Source organism: Haliotis rufescens, unplaced genomic scaffold (genome assembly GCF_023055435.1).
Source record: "Haliotis rufescens isolate VD_foot unplaced genomic scaffold, xgHalRufe1.0.p SCAF_3, whole genome shotgun sequence".
Classification (NCBI taxonomy): domain Eukaryota; kingdom Metazoa; phylum Mollusca; class Gastropoda; order Lepetellida; family Haliotidae; genus Haliotis; species Haliotis rufescens.
In genome coordinates, this window is record NW_025964001.1 from 28,528,560 (window position 1) to 28,553,340 (window position 24,781).

General features: G+C 42.2%; 1 protein-coding gene and 2 long non-coding RNA genes across 3 annotated transcripts; all 3 read left to right on the forward strand.

Annotated features, from left to right (window-relative positions):
- Window positions 1-1,162: 1,162 nt before the first annotated feature.
- On the forward strand, window positions 1,163-2,908 carry LOC125384364 (protein PXR1-like; the record flags this gene model as incomplete). The annotated part of the gene is made up of 2 exons (XM_048403390.1): window positions 1,163-1,213; window positions 2,489-2,908. Coding segments are annotated over exons 1-2 (471 nt in total), but the record flags the coding sequence as incomplete, so codon positions are not given.
- A 5,709-nt stretch (window positions 2,909-8,617) lies between these two features.
- On the forward strand, window positions 8,618-19,504 carry LOC124146579. The gene is made up of 3 exons (XR_006862704.2): window positions 8,618-8,676; window positions 17,127-17,314; window positions 19,271-19,504. It is a non-coding gene; the product is annotated as an uncharacterized LOC124146579 (long non-coding RNA).
- A 2,837-nt stretch (window positions 19,505-22,341) lies between these two features.
- On the forward strand, window positions 22,342-24,468 carry LOC124145317. Its single transcript, XR_006862539.2, has 3 exons — window positions 22,342-22,433; window positions 23,319-23,486; window positions 24,240-24,468. It is a non-coding gene; the product is annotated as an uncharacterized LOC124145317 (long non-coding RNA).
- The last annotated feature ends 313 nt before the right edge of the window (window positions 24,469-24,781 follow it).

Genomic DNA, 24,781 nt, shown 5'->3' on the forward strand with positions numbered 1-24,781 from the left:
GCAGCGGAGATGGATACGTATGGGGGGTCAACAAGTATGGTACCCCGGTTATTTTTAGGTCTATTAAACAGAAGCCGAAAGGTTATATTACCAAGGATGGTGAACGCCTTTTTCTCAATCATCAAAATCAGATTGTTACCTTGGTGTGACGTCACAGATCAATACTGAACATTACTTGTTGGATGCTAATCTTACATCATTTTCAGACTGCATTAGTATGTTTCCGATATACGTCACGTGCTCTGTATATAGAATCATCTAGTAATGGTAAATGAAAAATAGAATTCGCAAACATTATTATATGGATTTGAGAAGAATGAATTTCACGGTTTTTTGTGTCGCCCGCTATCTTGGGGATATCAAAGAAAATGTATTTCAGAACTTAGACTTTCTTCTCATGTGCTAGTAATTGAAACTGCAAGGTGCCAAGCTTTCTAACTTTGTGATAGGAAATGTCCTTATTGACCTTTAGATTTGGAGGATGAATTTCATTTAAGGATAAAATGTCCGTTGTATGATGACCTCAGGAAAAAGTACACCAAGCTATATTACTTGAAAAAATACAACAGCATTTAAACTTGTAGAACTTTTCAATTTAAAACATGTAAACCAAATGTCACTTTTTGGTAACATTTTATTTAAAACATGTAAATTGAGAAATATTAAATGTTGATAATTATGTATTCTCATCGTCAAGTTTACGGCATCAATTGGTCTTATTGTTAATACGATTGTTTGAAAAAACATCAGCATTTAAACTTGTAAAACCTTTCAGTTTAAAAACATGTCAACCCAATGTCACTTTTTGGTAACATTTTATTTAAAGCATGTAAATTGAGAAATATTAAATGTTGATAATTATGTATTCTCCACGTCCTGTATACTGCATCAATGGGTCTTATTGTTAATACGATTGTTTGGTTTACACTGATAAGCTGTAGAGCTTAAAGCTAATTAAGAATTGAATTGACTACAACAGACAAACAATTCTGGGTCTCTCGCGAAACATTGCTGATACCTAATGTTAAAGTGATGTATATCGCCTCCTTCGTCAGGGTCGGCCCGGAGAGCGGAAGTTCGGTGGTTCGATCCCCAGCCGCGTCATACCAAAAGACATGGTACTTGTTGTTGCCCGGCCCGCCTAGCGCTCGACATATGGGGGATGACAAAAGGGAATGGTCGCCTGGGAGACCAAATGCTGTGTCTGAGTTCGGTATCCATGTTTAACTGCGGCATGGTATCTCTGTGGGGAGCGCACTTAACACCGGTATTTGTCCGGTTTCTTACAAGCAGCCACACGCGCACACACGCGCACACACACGCACACACGCGCACACACACGCACGCGCGCACAAATACATGCACATCGCCATATAAATGCAATAATATTGAACGTGACGTGTAACCCAATTGGCTCAACGTACACAATTCCAGAACCACAGATTATTTATCACAGAAGGCATCGACTGTCAAGTGCTATTACACCCTGTGACACACCAAACTCTAATGCCAATATCCATAGTCTTGCAGCGAGCGGTTTTACATGGCATGCTAGTGATATGCACGTCTGTATGCCGTTAGAATACATGATGTGTTCGTTTGTTTGTTTGTTTGTTGTTTAACGCCGCACTCAGCAACATTACAGCTATATGACGGCGGTCTGTAAATAATCGAGTCTGGACCAGACAATCTAGTGTTTTCATCATGAGCATTGATAAACGTAATTGGTATACGATGACAAGCATCAACCAAGTCAGCGAGCCTGACCACCCGATTCCGTTAGTCGCCTCTTACGACAAGCATAGTCGCCTTTTACGGCAAGCATGGGTTGCTGAAGATCTATTCTACCCCGGATCTTCACGGGTCTTAGAATACATGAACAATATACAGCGAAACCCCTTTATAACAACCACCCTGTAATTCAGCACAATGTCAAAGGGGACCGATAGCTGTATGGCAATGTTAAATGAATATATGTTGGAATCGTGCAATCGCGTGTCCAGAACACAACACTTTGGAAATCAACTGTTGGTGACAGACATGTAGTGCTGATGTAAAGTAACAAATATGACAGAAATATCCTAGGAGTGTTTCATTTTGAATGACAGAAAAACTTTGGCATCACAACGCATTAATATCCCCTGCTTTCATCTGACAATGTAGACACATTCATAGTATATTAAAGGGGATAACATTTGTTGAGGTCGCCCTCCCACGCGACATAACAACCGGTCCCTTTCATCTCGCCCCGACACAGAGCAGTACAGAAATCCTTTAATGGATTGTCAGTGATATATTGTCACTTGTGTCAATGTCGGCCGACGACACCGCTTTAAGTCTCTAAATTGGCTACGAACTTCTGAATTTATTCAGACACGATGTCATGCCGATTTTATGGATTTAACGAGCGGTGGGTAGTAGTAGAAGAAGAAGAATGAAGAAGAAGGAGGAGGAGAAGAAGATGGAGAAGAAGGAGGAGATGAAGAAGGAGAAGAAGATGAAGAAGGAGAAGATGGAGAGGAAGGGGGAGATGAAGAAGGAGAAGAAGATTGAGAAGAAGAAGGAGATGAAGAAGGAGAAGAACATGGAGAAGGAGGAGATGAAGAAGGAGAAGAAGATTGAGAAGAAGAAGGAGATCAAGAAGGAGAAGAACATGGAGAAGAAGGAGATGAAGAAGGAGAAGAAGATTGAGAAGAAGAAGGAGATCAAGAAGGAGAAGAACATGGAGAAGAAGGAGGAGATGAAGAAGGAGAAGAAGAAGATTGAGGAGATGAAGAAGGAGAAGAACATGGAGAAGGAGGAGATGAAGAAGATTGAGAAGAAGAAGGAGATCAAGAAGGAGAAGAAGGAGGAGATGAAGAAGGAGAAGAAGATTGAGAAGAAGGAGATGAAGAAGGAGAAGAACATGGAGAAGAAGGAGGAGATGAAGAAGGAGAAAAAGAATGAGAAGGAGGAGGAGATGAAGAAGGAGAGGAACATGGAGAAGAAGGAGGAGATGAAGAAGGAGAAGAAGGAGATGAAGAAGGAGAAGAACATGGAGAAGAAGGAGGAGATGAAGAAGGAGAAAAAGAATGAGAAGGAGGAGGAGATGAAGAAGGAGAAGAAGGAGATGATGAAGAAGAAGTTTATTCTCATGAATCATGACATGGAGATGTTAACAAGCAAAACATATATACACAGGAATGAGATAATTGTTAGTGGAGCATACGCAGTCCACATTTAACACACTGAGATAGTCGTAAGATAGTGGGTTTACAAGAGCATGCTTTGAGTGAAATAAAACTTTCATTATTTGAAAATTTACAACACGACGGAAGATATATATTTCTTAAATGATCCAATGCACGGCATTCTATGTCATATGAAATGGAATCCATCATCAACATCACTATCTTCCTTAACGATGTTATACCATCTACCAGTTTTAGTTGGTTCGGAAGTTTTATTTTTACTTAGCCAAATTCATAAATTGATAGGTAAATACAGTAAATAATCTTCAATTGAGGGGACATCTTTATACAAATTAATAAATTTTGATTCTCCTCCAACTTTGTAAAAAGTGATCGATAAAACCAGTTTTGACGTAAGCCTTTATCCATTGCACACTGGGAAAGTTCTGAGCCAGCCAAATGGGATTTGGTTTTGTATTTGTAAATAAACAAAACCCTTTCCATACTCATAATAAATCTCCGCCAAAAGCATAGTCGATTTACGATAAAGACTAAATCCAATAATAAGCATGTGTTTAGGAATCACCATCAAATTGTGATGATACCAGGTGTTCGCGAAAAGGTGAGCTTATCTTGCCCAATCGGTGGCACCCGTCACGAACACATGCAAAGGCAAGTCAATAGTGCACCTGAAAAAAAACACGGGAACATCTGGTTCAAGTCAAAATAGGAAAATGCATCATCATCATTTTTGTCATTTTTGTCAAATTTGAAAATGTCGAAGTGAGGCCACATATACCATAAAACTATTTGGAAGCTTTACCGAGGCCTTGACCTTTGCAACCTTGGTCAAACACCCTCCGAGCAAGAGTCTCATGACGCTCTTTGAAATCTTCGTAGAAAGAGCAAGCACAATAGTACCTCAAAAGTTGTGAAATGCAAACACCAAAGGCTGGAACTGCAGTAATATTGCTCGACATAAAAGGAAAGTTGACAAATGGAAAGTTGAAGTCATCCCCCTTGTCATTCAGTCGTGTGGAGAGTGTTTTGTCACTCTGAATCTTTATGCACAGATCTAAATATGAAACAGATGAGGCGGTCTCGCTGGTCTCCTTTTTTTAGTTCATGTGGATAAATCTGTGGAAGGAGAATTGGCTATTTGATCGTTTTTTAACCAGATCATCGATATACCTGAACCTTAAGTCAAACTTCTTGGCAAAATTACTTTGTTTTGACTTTGCCAATCCGAACAGAAATTCGACTCATATGCATAAAAACAACACCAAGAAGGGGAGCACAATTGGTGCCCAAGGGGATGCCAAATTCTACCCTAAATGCCTTTTCCCCAAAATTTAGAAAGATGTTTTCAACGAGGAATTCCAACGTTTCACATTTTTTCTCAGTAAACTTCAAATGACATTTGCTATCATTTTGACAAAAAGTCCCGAACCTCTGAAGATAGATATAACTGTTTCTACTGTATCGTTGGATTTCATGGAGAAGTGGGAACTTAAATTCTGAGTGGGAAATTTGGAGTTTCAGCATCAGTTAGTACCTTTGCCTGATAATTTGGTTCTGGTAGAACTATTTTACATCAATCTCATTAAAATCAGATCTTAGTTCTCGCTATCGCTCAACAAAGATCTGAGGACATCCCATTAAGGGTCACGTCAGAACGACCTTTCATCCAACCAGTCAGAGCGTCGCTTACCAGATCATGAAAGTGACAGTCGGAATGTGTTTTCTAATCATGCAACCACGAAATATTTAACACGGGGTATTCCGAACGACAGTTACGGGTTTTATGATTATATCCATACAATCTAGGCCATCTATAAAAAATTCCAGAATGTTCTTATCAGTTTTATATTTTTTTAATCGAGAATACGTCAAAATATGTTTCGAGGCGTAGTCGCCAGTTTGAATCTAGTGTCGTAAAGCTCGAGAAAGCTGCCGTTTGATTGGCTAATTTCATTGGTCGGTCAAAATTCGCGAAAGGTCGTTCTGACGTGACCCGTAATGGGATGTCCTCAGATCTTTGTTTAGCGGTAAAATTAATAAGATTGATTTTACATCAGTATGAAACCATTCTTAACCTAACAATAGTATACGCCACCTATACATGTGGTGAAAGCTCTCGGTTGTCCCGTCGCGATCCCTGTGTTCTATATTCAATATGGGTGTACTAACTTAGGCCTAGTCTTGGTGACCACCGCCGTTGTACTGCTGGAATAAAGCTTTCACCTCATGGTGTCTCTCCGTAGGCTTATTTGAAATAAAATTGTCAATGTTTTCGAAGTCAAAAGACAATTGACGAAAGTGGTCGTGATTTATTCATAAGCAGTCTGCTTCAAGGATTGTGTTGACAATGAGAATTATTATATATCCTGATGAAAATCTGGTTTGTAAAGGTTTCACTGTATTCGTTAATTAACGATCAAAACAACGTAATTAACATAGGACATGTTCAAAGGACGAAAAATAAACAATGGCTAAATAATCCAAGTATTCCTCACAACGGAGGATATCCTTATTAATGTTTAATAAACAACAAGATGTCAAAGCTGAGATGATGGGTGATGGTGGTTATAATGTTGACCTTGTGACCTCAGTGTTTGACATCTTAATTCACAGTTTAAAAGGGGCGTGTATACTTTATTTTCCCCGGCAGTTTGTATAGTCCCGTGGTACCAAGAGGGTCATGGCAGTTTCAGTTTGGTCACTTATTCGCTGTTACAAAAACCCTTTGGGTTAAGTGTACCTGATCGTTCGTATCTAGTTTGGTTGCTGTGTGTAGATAGCAACTCATATTACAGCACAAGACTCGGCTATGCTGGAGACAGATGTACAGCATTGATAAAATCACACGCTGAAAAAGAAGCATATGAAACAATCTCCATCATAAATATGTACATACAGTGGTGTTACAACTAGATGTTGTGAGTGGGTGGGAGTGAAGATATCGCTCATTAAGCTATAGCTTTAGCGGGGCGGTCGGGTAGCCTAGTGGTTAAAGCGTTCGCTCGTCACGCCGAAGACCAGGGTTCGATTCTCGACATTGGTACAATGTGTGAAGCCCATTTCTGGTGACCCCCGCCGTGATATTGCTGAAATATTGCTAAAAGCGGCGTAAAACCTTACTCACTCACTCACTCACTATAGCTTTAGCGGATCAAAGGGGCGGACTCATGAATGTTATCAACTCACAAATATACGTGTTACCATGTCAGTGACTGCGTATCTAAAGTATGTTTGAAATATCAGATTAAAGAAGATGTAACGTCTGCTAATTCACGTGAAAATATATTCTGCTGTAGTTAGTACCAATTGTACTTTAGGCCATGTAGCCCATGATACTGAATAAACGTGTTTGTCAGTAATAGTACCAGTAGCAGGAGCTGCAGCTACAGAATAGTGTCAATAGCAGCAGCCCAAATAGTAGTGAGTGAGTATGGTTTTACGCCGCTTTTAGCAATATTCCAGCAATGTCACGGCGGGGGACACCAGAAATGGGCTTCACACATTGTACCCATGTCGGGAATCGAACCCGGGTCTTCGGCGTGACGAGCGAACGCTTTAACCACTAGGCTACCCGACCGCCCCTCCCAAATAGTAGAAACATAAACAGTAGTAGTGGTAGTAGTAGTAGTAATAGTAGTAGTAGTAGTAGTAGTAGTAGTAGTAAGCACCAGCATTAGTAGTAGTAGTAATAATAATAATAGTAGTAGTAGCAGCAACATTATTTTTAGCAGCAGTAGTAGTAGTAGTAGTCGTAGTAGTAGTAGTAGTAGTAGTGGTGGTGGTGGTGGTGGTAGTAGTATCTGCAGTAGGAGCAGTAGTTGTATTAGCATCAGCAACAGTAGTAGTTGTATCAACAGTAGTAGTAGTAGTAGTAGTAGTAGTAGTAGTAGTAGCAGCAGTAACAATAGTATTAGCAGCATCAACGGTAGTTCTAGCAGCAGCGATAGTAGAAGTAGTAGTAGCAGCAGCAGCAATAATAGTAGTAACAGCATCAATGGTAGCTGTAGCAGCAGTAGTAGTAGTAGTAGTAGTAGTAGTAGTAGTAGTAGTAGTAGTAGCAGAAGTAATAGTAGTAGCAGCAACATCAACAGTAGTTGTAGCAGCAGCAGTAATACTAGTAGCAGCAGCCGCAACGTTATTAGTAGCAGCAGCAGTACTAGTTGCAGTAGCTGACTGCATAAGTAGAAGCAGTAGCAGCTGCAGCAACAGAAATAGTTGTCGTAGTAGCTGTAGCCGCAGCACAAGTGGTAGCAGTCCAGATAATTTCCAATGTTTGCCTTCACGTGTGTGGATGCGGCTTGATAGCTCCCCTAATTATAGCTTGTTACGGTGTTCGCACAGAATAAATGTAGGTTAAAACAATTATAGACGAAGCTGTTGGTAATGCTTTAGACCTATGACTTATTATAGGTCACAGATATATGTTAACTCACAATGTGTACATTTGATGTATATTTAGATATACCATTAGCGTCGGATGATCACGGCTAAAAGTGCGCTTAGGATTCCAGTTACATGATGTTTTGAGAGTCAAGTCACGTCCGGATTTAAGTTCTGAGATATCGGAATTGGTAATAGCTTTTTAAAAGTTATTATCGTCTAATAAAACGGGGTCAGTGGCCTAAGGTACCATTCATCTGTCAGCGCCATTAGTAACCATTTATCATGGGATTCGTCATCCTCATCACTTCGGGTTCTCCATCAGAATTAAGTTAACTGGTTTATGAACTGAATATCTTTCAAAGTCCTGAAACCCAATTCACCCATGATAGGAATCGCATGTACATATAAACGTAAACGCCAGAGAACAGCCAGTCCCGATTATCTGCCGAAACATATTCCATTCATCTTCCCGAGGCAAGGGAGTTAACTGACTATAAAAGTCCAGTGGAAACTGGACTTTTATAGTCAGTTAACTCTCTTGCCTCGGGAAGATGATTCCATTGGGCGGAAAGGGCAAGTTGTGGTGAAAATCATGGTTCACTGAACGTCAGTGATCAAACCAGGTGTTCGCGAAAAGGGAACCGTCCTGCTCTACCGGCAGAACCCACCACTCACATTCTTTGCATATAAAGTAAGTATTAGTTGAGTGTTGGTTCGTCACCCCGAAGACCCGGGTTCGTTTCCCCATATGGGTACAATATGCGAAGCCTACACATGCTATGATATGAAGAGACTATTGCTAAAATATAACTCAGTCATACAACTCACACTACAGCTCTACTCACTCTCTCTAGCCAATACTACTCAAACGAAGAGATGTCAAGACAGATTAACAAAAGTAGTAGGAAAAAATCGGTTTCTTTAACTTCTTTTGAGTAGTATATATTAACCGTTTGGGTTTTACATTGCCCAACTTTCTCATTCAAAGTACAGCTGTATCCACAGCTGCCTTGGTCGTGCAGTATCATTACACTTGATTGACACATATATATCACGTGATTAGTTGTCTATATCAATCCTTCATCTCGGGCAAAGCAAGCAGGTTGGTATTTTTTATTGTTTGACATGTAACATTTAATGTAAAGTTGACTATGCGCCGAGTTCAACTGCTATCTTTAATTTGTTTGTGAACTTTCTATATTAATTTCAGCGATGTAAACTGCCGGACAAAAGAAAGTATACACCCATGTTTGATGGTGGCGTAAAATGAAACAAACAAGAAATGGTTTTTCGCTGGTGATGTATTTAATACGAGTAGCGCTGTTGTGTTTAGGACCTTAGGTTTGCAGTGTTTCGGCGACTGTTTAAAGCCTAGTAACGTTTTGATAACGTTTGCAATGTTTTTTTATCAAATCCAATTTTCTAGCGTATACTTTTTGTGGGCCCGGCAGTTTATATTATTCATATATTTATTCTGATAAGCTTAAGGGTGCAAGTTCCCACTTGTAGTGCTTGTGGTCATACCCTTGAAAGGACCCTCATGTTTGTTTGTTTGTTTTTTAACGCCGCACTCAGCAATATTCCACCTATGTGACGGTCTCTAAATAATCGAGTCTGGACCAGACAATCCAGTGATTAACATCATGAGCATCGATCCACGCAATTGGGATCGATGACATGCATCAACCAAATCAGCGAGCCTGACGCCCCAATCCCGTTAGTCGCCTCTTACGACAAGCATAGTCGCCTTTTATGGCAATCATGGGTTGCTGAAGACCTATTCTACCCCGTCTTTGAGTGTGTTCCAAATGTAATGCCAAAAGTTCGACAATTCGAGTGGGGAACATAAGAAATGTACCTTATACATTAGCGGGTACACTGAAAATAATACAATGGGTCTCAGCCAATCAGAACCCGACATTCACGTGGTAGGTAAGATACTGATTATACATGTACATATGCACTCATACGTACCACGGTCTCGCCTTTCAAAATAACATTGGTTGCTTGTTTTCAAATATTGATTTTTTTTTACATCCACTAAAAGTAAGTTAGCATACTGATACGTTCTGCTTTGTCGGATGTGGTTTTGCGGTATGACAATTTCAGTTAGCGTTCCATGCCAACAGCTAAAAACGTTAATCGTTTTGTTTGGCGCAGCGAAGCCATAATTCGGTTGAATACATCAGCAATGATCAATAACAATTTCAGGATATAAATATAACCTCTCCTAAGCTCTAAATAACTCGACCGGAAAGTTGTGTGTCCAAAACTGAATTAGAGTCAGCATGTGATACAGCGATTTCAACGGAAGGAAAATGAACTGATTTAATTCAAATAATAAAACTCTGAGATAAATTAGGATATGTTTCGTGGAAATAAAGCACAATTCTATATGTGGGAGAAGTGATTTAATTTAATCGATTAATGAAAATAAACGAGGCGTCTTTTGAGGAAATTTCATTCATTTGAAGCGACATTGTGTACTGAGAGAACGAAATTGTGTTTCTATAGAATCAATATATGTTGTTGAATCATGTGGGATTAATATGGCTATAAAGCACGATTCGTGGCCATATTTGTAAACCTTCACGACCTTAAAATAAATTTTCACTTTATACTCGCTATTGTCCGTAAACTGCATGTTAAGAATATCCAGGATAGAAACGATTCATCAGTCGCCCGTCAGAAGAAAAACTAAATGGGAGCAAGTTTCCAATCCCTGCCTCTCTGAAACTGGGCGTGGGCATACAGATGGGCCGGGGCTCGTTATAAGTTCTAACGCTAGGCCGCTTAATGTTTTCCTAAAAGATATTATGGCTCAGGTATTTTTTTAAGTTTTTCATTTCGATTTCAGATTGTGAGTAGTGTTTTACGCCGTATTTCTGTTACGCGTGTCAGCTTCTTGCATTCCATATTTTGTATGTTTCATATCCATTTGCTTGGGAAGGAAGTCGGTCGGAGAATACAAAGAGAGAAAATAAATAAATACATTTTGTTGAGAATGTAATGGTTATAATTATATTAGTATCAAGACAAATGCCCAAAATAGTAAATGAAAACACCATATGCGACTGTTGCTAGGATGGTGTCGACATGTTAAAAGGCGAAAAACCGGAGGGATTACAAGACGGAAAAATATATAGATGGACCTAAGGACCGGGCTTATATTACAGGGGTGGGTGGGTCGGAGGTTTTTGATGCACTCATGTACTGAAAATATTGGCCTTCCCTTAATGCTGTCATATTTTTTGGATGACCCAAGGCCTTCCCATGTCCTTCTACAGTTTTTTCATGACCTTCCCGGAAAAGACAAAATGCAAAGCTCATTATATTAAAGAATTCCTTTTTTTCATGACTCTTACAAAATATGTGGATTAATTTTTATGAGCCTCCCCTGTCGTTTGTTTGATGAATCACCCCCCCCCCCCCCCCCCGGAATATTGCTAAAAGCGGCGTAAACACATACTCACTCACCAATCTAACAGTTACTCCGTGGGGATTTCGTGAAAGAACGCTTAAACCACTCAACCCACCGCCCCGTTAGATTGATGAACATTATACAAATTTGAGGTAACACACATATTTAAAGTGAAAAAATGGTCTTACGTCTAAATCTTTAGACAAAAAATATTTTAACAATTCCGAGCCCAGGTCGAAAATTAACCGCCAAACTATCATTATATTGGACCGGGTACTTCATTTGACGTGGAACACCAACACGCCAACACACAACTGTCACCGAGCGGTGGATTGAGGATACGATCCTCCACGAGGTCAGGCTGGTACAGTCCCCCTTTCCCCCTCTATTCATGCAAAGGCTGTAGCCACCATGTCTTTCGTGTGTCTCTCCCACCACATTGAATCTATGGTCGGGCAATGTCTATTTCAGGATCTGCTCTCTAACGAACATGTTCGGGACGCCATACCAGCGGCAAGATTTTAGAAAATTGAGGCAGGTTGTTCTGGTTCAATGGAACTGAATTCCTCAATACGTGAGCGATTAAATGTTTAGGCACGTTTCGTTCGCCACAGCACCTAACGGGAGTATCCTAACTATGGAAGAATATGTGCTTGATTACAGGTCTGGTGTCTTGTAACGATTACAAACTAGTAAGTCCGCAACGCTTGCAGTCATGTCTGGCTAGAGTCTGACATGCTAGAGAGTCTGACATGCTAGAGAGTCTGACATGCTAGAGAGTCTGACATGCTAGAGAGTCTGACATGCTAGAGAGTCTTACATGCTGGAGGGTCGTACATGCTACAGAGTCTTACATGCTAGAGAGTCTTACATGCTAGAGAGTCTTACATGCTAGAGAGTCTTACATGCTAGAGAGTCTGACATGCTGGAGGGTCGTACATGCTACAGAGTCTTACATGCTAGAGAGTCTGACATGCTAGAGAGTCTGACATGCTAGAGAGTCAGTCTTACATGCTAGAGAGTCTGACATGCTAGAGAGTCTTACATGCTACAGAGTCTGTCTTACATGCTAGAGAGTCTGTCTTACATGCTAGAGAGTCTTACATGCTACAGAGTCAGTCTTACATGCTAGAGAGTCTGACATGCTAGAGAGTCTGACATGCTAGAGAGTCTGACATGCTAGAGAGTCTGACATGCTAGAGAGTCTGACATGCTAGAGAGTCTTACATGCTAGAGAGTCTGACATGCTGGAGGGTCGTACATGCTACAGAGTCTTACATGCTAGAGAGACTGACATGCTGGAGGGTCGTACATGCTAGAGAGTCTTACATGCTAGAGAGACTGACATGCTGGAGGGTCGTACATGCTAGAGTGTCTGACATGCTAGAGAGACTGACATGCTGGAGAGTCGTACATGCTAGAGAGACTGACATGCTAGAGAGTCTGACATGCTAGAGAGACTGACATGCTAGAGAGACTGACATGCTAGAGAGACTGACATGCTAGAGAGTCTGACATGCTAGAGAGTCTGACATGCTAGAGAGTCTGACATGCTAGAGAGTCTTACATGCTAGAGAGTCTGACATGCTGGAGGGTCGTACATGCTACAGAGTCTTACATGCTAGAGAGACTGACATGCTGGAGGGTCGTACATGCTAGAGAGTCTTACATGCTAGAGAGACTGACATGCTGGAGGGTCGTACATGCTAGAGTGTCTGACATGCTAGAGAGACTGACATGCTGGAGAGTCGTACATGCTAGAGAGACTGACATGCTACAGAGTCTTACATGCTAGAGAGTCTTACATGCTAGAGAGTCTGACATGCTAGAGAGACTGACATGCTGGAGAGTCGTACATGCTAGAGAGACTGACATGCTACAGAGTCTGACATGCTAGAGAGTCTTACATGCTAGAGAGTCTTACATGCTAGAGAGACTGACATGCTACAGAGTCTTACATGCTAGAGAGTCTTACATGCTAGAGAGTCTTACATGCTAGAGAGTCTTACATGCTAGAGAGACTGACATGCTAGAGAGACTGACATGCTACAGAGTCAGTCTCACATGCTAGAGTGTCTGACATGCTAGAGAGTCTTACATGCTAGAGAGACTGACATGCTAGAGAGACTGACATGCTACAGAGTCAGTCTCACATGCTAGAGTGTCTGACATGCTAGAGAGTCTTACATGCTAGAGAGACTGACATGCTAGAGAGACCGACATGCTGGAGAGACTGACATGCTACAGAGTCAGTCTTACATGCTAGAGTGTCTGACATGATAGAGAGTCTTTCATGCTAGAGAGACTGACATGCTAGAGAGACTGACATGCTGGAGAGACTGAATTGCTACAGAGTCAGTCTTACATGCTAGAGAGACTGACATGCTGGAGGGTCGTACATGCTAGAGAGTCTTACATGCTAGAGAGACTGACATGCTGGAGGGTCGTACATGCTAGAGTGTCTGACATGCTAGAGAGACTGACATGCTGGAGAGTCGTACATGCTAGAGAGACTGACATGCTACAGAGTCTTACATGCTAGAGAGTCTTACATGCTAGAGAGTCTGACATGCTAGAGAGACTGACATGCTGGAGAGTCGTACATGCTAGAGAGACTGACATGCTACAGAGTCTTACATGCTAGAGAGTCTTACATGCTAGAGAGTCTTACATGCTAGAGAGACTGACATGCTACAGAGTCTTACATGCTAGAGAGTCTTACATGCTAGAGAGTCTTACATGCTAGAGAGTCTTACATGCTAGAGAGACTGACATGCTAGAGAGACTGACATGCTACAGAGTCAGTCTCACATGCTAGAGTGTCTGACATGCTAGAGAGTCTTACATGCTAGAGAGACTGACATGCTAGAGAGACTGACATGCTACAGAGTCAGTCTCACATGCTAGAGTGTCTGACATGCTAGAGAGTCTTACATGCTAGAGAGACTGACATGCTAGAGAGACCGACATGCTGGAGAGACTGACATGCTACAGAGTCAGTCTTACATGCTAGAGTGTCTGACATGATAGAGAGTCTTTCATGCTAGAGAGACTGACATGCTAGAGAGACTGACATGCTAGAGAGACTGAATTGCTACAGAGTCAGTCTTACATGCTAGAGAGACTGACATGCTAGAGTGTCTGACATGCTAGAGAGTCTTACATGCTAGAGAGACTGACATGCTAGAGAGACCGACATGCTGGAGAGACTGACATGCTACAGAGTCAGTCTTACATGCTAGAGTGTCTGACATGATAGAGAGTCTTTCATGCTAGAGAGACTGACATGCTAGAGAGACTGACATGCTAGAGAGACTGAATTGCTACAGAGTCAGTCTTACATGCCAGAGAGACTGACATGCTAGAGTGTCTGGCGTGCTAGAGTGTCTGACATGCTAGAGTGTCTGACATGCTAGAGAGTCTCACATTCTAGAGTGTCTGACATGCTAGAGTGTCTGACATGCTAGAGAGTCTGACATGCTAGAGTGTCTGACATGCTAGAGAGACTTACATGCTAGAGAGACTGACATGCTAGAGAGACTGACATGCTACAGAGTCAGTCTCACATGCTAGAGTGTCTGACATGCTAGAGAGACTGACATGCTAGAGTGTCTGACATGCTAGAGAGTCTGACATGCTAGAGTGTCTGACATGCTAGAGAGTCTGACATGCTAGAGTGTCTGACATGCTAGAGAGACTTACATGCTAGAGAGACTGACATGCTAGAGAGACTGACATGCTAGAGAGACTGACATGCTACAGAGTCAGTCTGACATGCTGGAGGGTCGTACATGCTAGAGAGTCTGACATGCTAGAGTGTCTGACATGCTAGAGAGACTGACATGCTAGAGAGACTGACATGCTAGAGAGACTGACATGCTAGAGAGACTGACATGCTAGGGAGACTGACATGCTAGAGAGTCTGACATGCGAGAGTGTCTGACATGCTAGAGAGACTGACATGCTAGAGAGACTGACATGCTAGAGAGACTGACATGCTAGAGTGACTGACATGCTAGTGAGACTGATATGCTAGAGAGTCTGACATGCTAGAGAGACTGACATGCTAGTGAGACTGACATGCTACTGAGTCAGTCTCACATGCTAGAGTGTCTGACATGCTAGAGAAACTGACATGCTAGAGAGGCTGACATGCTAGTGAGACTGACATGCTAGAGAGTCTGACATGCTAGAGTGTCTGACATGCTAGAGAGACTTTCATGCTAGAAAGTCTCACATGCTAGAGAGTCTGACATGCTAGAGTATCTGACATGCTAGAGAGTCTGACATGCTAGAGTGTCTGACATGCTAGAGAGACTTACATGCTAGAGAGACTGACATGCTAGAGAGACTGACATGCTACAGAGTCTGACATGCTAGAGTGTCTGACATGCTAGAGAGACTGACATGCTAGAGAGACTGACATGCTACAGAGTCAGTCTCACATGCTAGAGTGTCTGACATGCTAGAGAGACTGACATGCTAGAGAGACTGACATGCTAGTGAGTCTGACATGCTAGAGTGTCTGACATGCTAGAGTGTCTTACATGCTAGAGAGTCTGACATGCTAGAGTGTCTGACATGCTAGAGAGTCTGACATGCTAGAGTGTCTGACATGCTAGAGAGACTTACATGCTAGAGAGACTGACATGCTAGAGAGACTGACATGCTACAGAGTCAGTCTCACATGCTAGAGTGTCTGACATGCTAGAGAGACTGACATGCTAGAGTGTCTGACATGCTAGAGAGTCTGACATGCTAGAGTGTCTGACATGCTAGAGAGACTTACATGCTAGAGAGACTGACATGCTAGAGAGACTGACATGCTAGAGAGCCTGACATGCTACAGAGTCAGTCTGACATGCTGGAGGGTCGTACATGCAAGAGAGTCTGACATGCTAGAGTGTCTGACATGCTAGAGAGTCTTACATGCTAGAGAGACTGACATGCTAGAGAGACTTACATGCTACAGAGTCAGTCTCACATGCTAGAGTGTCTGACATGCTAGAGAGACTTACATGCTAGAGAGACTGACATGCTAGAGAGACTGACATGCTACAGAGTCAGTCTCACTTGCTAGAGTGTCTGACATGCTAGAGAGACTGACATGCTAGAGAGACTGACATGCTAGTGAGACTGACATGCTACAGAGTCTGACATGCTAGAGTGTCTGACATGCTAGAGAGACTGACATGCTAGAGAGACTGACATGCTAGAGAGACTGACATGCTACAAAGTCAGTCTCACATGCTAGAGTGTCTGACATGCTAGAGAGACTGACATGCTAGAGAGACTGACATGCTACAGAGTCAGTCTTACTTGCTAGAGAGACTGACATGCTAGAGTGTCTGACATGCTAGAGAGACTGACATGCTACAGAGTCAGTCTTACATGCTAGAGAGACTGACATGCTAGAGAGACTGACATGCTAGAGTGTCTTACATGCTAGAGAGACTGACATGTTAGAGTGTCTGACATGCTAGAGAGACTGACATGCTAGGGAGACTGACATGCTAGAGAGTCTGAAATGCTTGTCGTAAGAGGCGACTAACAGGATCGGGTGGTCAGGCTCACTGACTTGGTTGATGCATATCATGGTATCCCAATTGCGTGGCTCGATGCTCATGATGTCAATCACTGGATTGTCTGGTCCAGACTGGATTATTTACAGGCCGCCGCCGTGCGGCGTTAAACAATCAAACAAAAAAGTCCAATCCACCAAGTCACCAAGCCTAAACATTTGCATGTCGGTCGGTGTGTAGGCTGTTGAAGTGGGGTTTTCGTTGAGCGAAAATATACCCAAAGATATCATATACATAGAGGACCCCCACGAGGTTGGATTGTCTTAAAGAATGAATGGGTACATTAATATAATGTACGTGTGTAGCGAAACCTACCTCTTAAACCGATCGTTGTGTGTCAATGAACTAATGCCTAGGAAGCTAGGATACATACTTCTAGAACAAGTTACAGTTAATATTCAGTCAAAGGAATACAATAAAATAGTGTGCAAAGATGTTTTAGTCAAAGCAACAGATAACAACGATGGGGAAACGGTTCTTTTCAAGATGACTATTAAGTTTATTCAGCTGTATTTGTCAGTTAACTGCATATATTTGCCTTTGTTTCAGACTTTCAGTGAAACATGACGTCGGTTACTTTTCTCTTTATGGCATGCGCAGTGCTAGCATGCATACCGGTAGTGACGTCAAACGAACCTGATGCTGCTCCTGTGCTTCCTGTCATCGATCTGAGGCATCCGCTTGTCTCACCGGACTCTGCCTGCCTCTTCATCTGTGAAATGTGTTTCAGGAACGATGTGAGTTCACTGGATGCGTTCCTCGTGTCCGTTTACGCCTTTGTAGGGTTATACAATAGACTGATTATTTCATCTCGAGATGACAAATTAACACTTTAGTATATATCTGTAGGGCTGAAACAAATATATATATTTATATATGTTCTTCTTTTCAAGTAAGTGAGAATTATCCTCAATTATGCTCTGAACCATATCTCCATTCTAATTTACAACCTGGACACTTTCGCCACCTAGTCTCGTTTTGAGGCCGGTTTCAATGACACGATCGTAAGAGGCGACTACCGGGATCGGGTGGCCAGGCTCGCTGACTTGGTTGATCAGAAATGCAGATATACGCAGTAAAATAAAATCCAAGCGTATGAAATACGCAACGAACATTACAGATGCGCTACAAAAATAAAACTTGTGCGTCATCTAAATATTGTGAAGTAACCCTGCGTATTCGATTCGCAAATCAGCAACTTATTTTGAAATTATAAACGGGCATTCCGTCAACCTTGCCAAACTCCACGATGACAGTTACATCATGATCATTTGCCATCACACTTTCTTGTGGAAGTATCGTGGTATTTTTGAGTCCTACAAAGCTCTCGAACCCACACGACACCAGTTTGCAGGGACTAGATGAATAGTGTTTTTAAATATTTAACTTAAATACCACATGTGTAAAAACTAGTGGGTAACAGAAATTTGAATACCCAGATAGAATTACTGATACCCAATGATTTTAAAATGCATGCGTAAAATACCCACAACACCAAAAGCTTATCTGGAGCTCTGTATCCTAATCGCGTTGATCAATGCTCATGGCATCAATCACTGGACTGTTTGGTCCAGACTCGATTATTTACAGACCGCCGTCATATAGCTGGAATATTGCTGAGTGCGGCGTTCAACAACAAACAAACGAACAAACAATGACACGACGCTTCCAACAACGTCCAATTGTTGTCTTCCGTCGCAAATACATCGGTAATGTATTGTAGCATTTGTCTCGTCACGTGGCATTCATACAGATAAGAACGGTTATTTCTGAAAGGTGAATCAGCAAGAAAGGCAAGAGCTTGATTCGCTGGAGACAACGTGGAAACGATCGAAAACAACGTTTCATGAAAATTTGTATAATACCGATGTTTTCCTTCAAAGGCCGCGATCAATATTAAAGTGAATTGCATACAGCAATATCCAACCTCAGCGAGGATTCCGGAACACAATAGGTCTCCAGTACCCCAGGACTTGCATGGGGACGACTTAAAAAGAGATCGTAGGGTCAGGCTTGGCGTATTGTGTGTCATCGTACCATGTGTCGGGGACACTGATTTCTTGACCGACGATCGGTTAATTTCAGTGTTACACCTGGAATATTGCGGTCAATAGCGAAAACCAATCAACCTACAAAACAGTCGCACATTGTAACCACCCAATTCACATTTTAACCGACTTTTACTATGTGATACTTTTGACCTATTCATAATCTATGGAATCCCGCTGGATTTGTGCGGAGGTGAGGTGAGGTGAGGTGAGGTGAGGTGAGGTGAGGTGAGGTAAAATAGGGTTTATCGTCTCGTCCAAGATTATTGCACTTATGTAGCGACGTGATGCACGTGTGTGTGTGTGTGTGTGTGTGTGTGTGTGCGTGCGCGCGCGCTTGTACTAATGCCGCTTTTGCTTGTACTAATGCCGCTTTTGTCGTGCCGCAGTTTAACTTGGATACTCCACGCAGACAGTATACTGACTCCCAGCCAGCCTGTCCTTGTGTTATCCCCTTAATGTCGAGCACCAGGCGAGATAACTACAAGTAGCATCTTTTAACATCTTTTGAGCAAACGCTGTAGCCCCAACTAGACCACGGCTAGTTGTGTAGAGCAGGTAGATATAATGTCTTAAATGGCTCAATTCAATAACCTGTGTTCAACAATGTGGACCCTAACATCTAGCGTTGTAATATATTTTCAGTTAGACATGTTGATGTATTGCGTCAACAGCATCTGCAGCCCCGACCGCTGCAACGTCGTCGACCTGGTTTTGATTGGGAGGACGTGCAACGACACAGCGTTACTGGATCAGTACGTCTTCCCGAAAAAGACGAATACGTATTCCCCGCCGGATACGAATACCCAGCAGGAGACCAACCAGTAGACGGGCAGCTCTGTTCATCACACTTCGAAATAAACTAACGTCGATGTGATAACCAGCAGTTATCTAGTTTGTTATCATTAGACTCTTTGCATATCTAGGTTTATGGACCCGTAGGAATAATTTCACAAATACGGAATACAATTAAGTATTGAACCCAGCCTTATTTTTCCCCCGCCAAGTCATCTGTACTGTTCGTTCTTCCCTAAATGAAGGCAATTTTTAATTAGGTCAATGTGGGAAGTAAGCCTTTGTCTCTAAGTTTCAGCTCACCTGATTAAGAGCTCATGTCATGGCTTGTGTGTCCGTCGTGAACATCTCATGAAGCTAACCTTCACATAACTTCCCACCAAAGATTACTCCCTGTTTTGTTCAAGAGGTTGAAATCCGATTTTCAATATGGCCACCAGGGCAGCCACATTGAAAAACCTATTTATTGCTATCACTATGACATTTCTTTATAAAATGGAATATAAGTTGGTACATTTGTAGTTAGTAGTGAGCCTCAGCATACATGTTCTGGGGTTTTCTTTGCTATATATTAAATTTGAAGGTCTCCCAAAGGCATAGCTGCTCTTTTGCTCATATTTTGTTCAAATCATTAAATTTCAGTGTTAAGGCTTAATTTTATTTATAAAGTACTTGAATGCTAAAAGCATATTTTGAAAGTGTTGACTACCGTGGGGATTATGGTAAGGGTATAAGTCCCCAGCAACGTATGATTGTCGTAAGATTGGATTCAAAGCATTGGATGGTCACCTCCGTGACTTGGTTGATTGCATTCGATGCTGTCATCGTATCCAAATTGCGTGGATCGATGCTTGTGATCACAGGATTATCTGGTCCAGTCTCGATTATTTGCAGACCGCCATCTTATAGCTGGAGAGAGAGTGAGTGTGGTTTTACGCCGCTTTTAGCAATATTCCAGCAATATCACGGCGGGGGACACCAGAAATGGGCTTCACACATTGTACCCATGTCGGGAATCGAACCCGGGTCTTCGGCGTGACGAGCGAACGCTTTAACCACTAGGCTACCCGACAGCCCTCATATAGCTGGATTATTGCTACAAACCCCGTGGCGCGATTGTTTTCCTTTTTTCAAGGAACCGATAGTAGTAGTAAGTTCTTATTCATAAAAAAACAGCATCGTTTAATGTATTGTTTCTGTTCGTATTTAAACCAAGTGGTTTTGGTAAAACTACACCAACTAAGCAATCAACAAAAAATCAGAGGTCAGTTGACGTGTAAGAGCCCTTTGGGTAGCAGTTTTGTACAGTTTTCTAACGACAATGTCCTTCTTAAGCAGGTGTAAGGTGTCTTTTTCATCAAGGTGTATACCTTATTAGAAACACCTCTCTTCATAACCGGCCTTATATTATACGAACGATGTGGCGTTACACGGTTTACAGTGAATTCTCGGAATATCACCACTCCGTTGCTGACATGCAGAGGTATTACGTAGGTAGCGGAATTAGCCGAGTCGACCCGATGAGGGGGGAGAGAGGGGGCAGACAGAGAGACACGCAGTCAGAGAGAAGGGGGGTGGGGGTGGGACATATATTAAAGGTATTGATACATTCAGAAACATACTCTACTGTCGTATTTTGATCAGCAGTTTGGTCTTGTATGTGATGTCAGTAACTTCAGCGGATCGGGAAGAGGTGAGATGAAGGAGTATATCGGTTAATGTGTGTAATTACGAATACCGTTATTATCAATAATAGTTGGTATACTTGATTAGACACGATTAGACACATGTTCCTCTGTGTCGTGCTTGTCATGAGTAAATTTATCAGTCACATAGGGCGTGGGTCCTATTACGTGATGATGATGATGATGATGATGATAATGATGATGGTGATGATGATGATAATGATGATGATGATGGTGATGATAATGATGATGATGATGATGGTGGTGGTGGTGATGATGATGATGATAATGATGATGGTGTTGATGGTGATGATGATGATGGTGATGATAATGATGATGATGGTGGTGGTGGTGGTGGTGGTGGTGGTGGTGATGATGATGATGATGGTGATGATGATGGTGGTGGTGGTGATGATAATGATGATGATGGTGGTGGTGGTGGTGATGATAATGATGGTGATGATAATGATGATGATGGTGGTGGTGGTGGTGGTGGTGGTGGTGATGATGATGATGATGATGGTGATGATGATGGTGGTGGTGGTGATGATAATGATGATGAAGGTGGTGGTGGTGGTGATGATAATGATGGTGATGATAATGATGATGATGGTGGTGGTGGTGGTGGTGGTGGTGGTGGTGGTGATGATAATGATGATGATGGTGGTGGTGGTGGTGATGATGATGATGATGATGATGATGATGATGATGATGATGATGATGATGATGAAGATGATGATGATGTCTTAGTATATACCCTACAGCGTATTCACGGAGCAAGTGGCAGACGGACATACACATAGAGGCAGCTATAGATAGGCAACACCGAGAACTGAGACATACGCACACACATACTGACAGAAAGAGATCACTGTCAACATAGATGCTTTATCTACGAATGATTTTACGAATCCTTCAAGAAATAATGAATTGCGTCATTGTTTCGGAAGTATGTCAGTTCAGTTCATATCTCGGTCATGGTCTTCAATGGTTTAATGTGGCGCACTTTGTACGCGGCGCCCATGTAAATGACCTTGAACAGCTGCAGTACCTGGGTCGGAGACAATCATTGAATCGTCCAACACCTACTTAACACATCATATTTCCTATAAATTGATACACGAGTATCGACTGACGTGTAGGACTGGAGACATCAACATATGGTATGGGGTAATAACAATAAATACAATGGAACTAAATTCAATTGAGACCAACGAAGTCAATACTGAAGAAACGAGCCACACCCACACAAGCTGTCGCCAGCCATGCTATACACATTCGACCAGTACAAGAAGTCATCTGTGCTTAACTGGACGCTATTCCTCCAGGTAAGAGTAAATAGGTTGTAGGTTCGAGTCTAAGTTGTGGTTTTCCTGCACCTTGGCCTTATAGAAGTAAGACCTACTGGTATCAGGGAGTGAGTGAGTATAGTTTTACGCCGCTTTTAGCAATATTCCAGCAATATCACGGCGGGGGACACCAGAAATGGGCTTCACACATTGTATCCATGTCGGGAATTGAACCCGGGTCTTCGGCGTGACGAGCGAACGCTTTAACCACTAGGCTACCCGACCGCCCCTCAGATATGTTCAATGTGACTGGTATAATGATGCAGATGAAAACGTTTTCTGATTCATGCTGACTGTTTTCTTGTTTGTCAGCCTTAACAAAGAAATAATCGTCGAGGACCTGATCAATTCGGCTTCCCTCCCATTTAAGCTGATATAACGCCGTGATATAACTGAATGCACGTCGCCATATAAGTGCAAATCTTGAACGTGACGTCAAACATTAATTTCAACTCACCTGATTCGAGGTCGAGATTGGTATTCTCTGGCGTTGACATTTAATAGTTTTTAATTGTTTTGTTTGTTTTGTTTGTTTGTTTGTTGTTTAACGCCGCACTCAGCAATATGCCAGCTATAAGACGGCGGTCTGTAAAATGATCGCGTCTGGACCAGACAAGCGAGTGATTTACATCATGAACATAAATTCATGCATATGGGATACGATGACATGTATCAACCAAGTCAGCGAGCCTGACCACCCATTCCCGTTAGTCGCCTCTCACGACAACCGTGGTCGCCATTTACGGCAATCATGGTTTGATGAAGACCCATTCTACCCCGGATCGTCTATTCTCCTGAACTGTGTCGAAGTCAATACACACCGACTGGCAGTGAATCCATGTCTCCATGAATCCCTCATTTCAGAGTCCACGGTGAAGTATGAAGTTCCTCCTGCTTCTGGCGTGTGTGCTGACTGCCTATCTGTCTGTACCCGTGAGAGGGCAAGATCGGTTGCTTCCTGATGATAACCTGTCCACGTCTGATATAAGCAATTCACACAAATGCATGTACATTTGCAACATCTGCGCTGATGTAAGTTACCTCAGTCTACATTAATTGGTTTACACATCTACCGTCTCAAAATTTCAAAAGTAGAGACTGAATTTTTTTTTGTCATGATACTGTACGTGTAGTTTGTGTGCCTGTACGATTATAAGAGTGAAATGCGGCGGTAATAGGTATCTCTACTGTGGTAATCTAGGCCTCATTTCGTTTGTCTGTCTATTCGTTATGTGATTAACTAGGTAGCCTGCTATTGTAGTCATCTTTGTGAAGCCATTCAAGATAGAAACAGCGATCTGATTGGATATCGCGTTTTACATCACATGGGACTCAAATCGTGTTCTACACGGGGAGGCGCCACGATCGAGTCCAGAAAAGAAGGCTTGAAATGGCAAGGGTAGAAACTTGACTTTACTTGGCATAGTGGACAGTCTTTCCTCGGGAAGATGGGTTTAGCGGCGGTTTCACCAGTATTCGAGCTATATCACGGCCTGTCAGCTTAATGTGGGAGGAAAGCACCAAGTGATGCAGTTCTCAGACGTTTACCACTTTGGTGAAACCCTCGAGCTTCATGATGGTAACAAAGTTAGAAACATAATCGAGGCGAGCTGAGATTCGAACCCACAATCATAGGTTCCTGGTGTGCCCAAGGGACGCAACTCTGCACACTGTCTATGATTGGTCGTTCCAGGAGGTGGAGGCGTGTGCCAACACACATTGCACAGAGGTTGTTGACCCAGCTGGGATTGCCATTGTTAAACTGTCTGCGATTGGTTGTTCCAGGATGTGGAGAAGTGTGCCAACACACATTGCACAGAGGTTGTTGACCCAGCTGGGATTGCCAAGGTGGTTTCCGTGTGCCGAGACCTCGATACGTTGGTGATGTGCGTCTAAGATTCAGATATACCTACGTAGAGGTATGCTGGTGACGTCGCCCCTCCTCACACAAGTACGCTTATTTATCACAGTCATTATATGTGTCCAAAACAGAAATAAATCATTTCTAAAGGAACATATGCCTCATCTTTATTGATGAATTAATATCATTTGTTCGGTGACCATGCATATACATGGAAAAGATGAGCTTCGTATAATCATATTCAAGAAATACCACGTATATCATATTTAAGGGAAATAAAGTTTGCTCTACCCCCTGTGTAGTGTAATATAAGTTGTAGCAGGATCACGAGGGGGATCTTGAAAACCGTACAATATTACTTGCCTTGCACACAATCGGACATGTCACATTGAGGGGGCATATGAGTATTTCATGCTTGTTAATATTTAAAATCGTATTTTGTAGTCATTTTCTGACGAAACTCGTA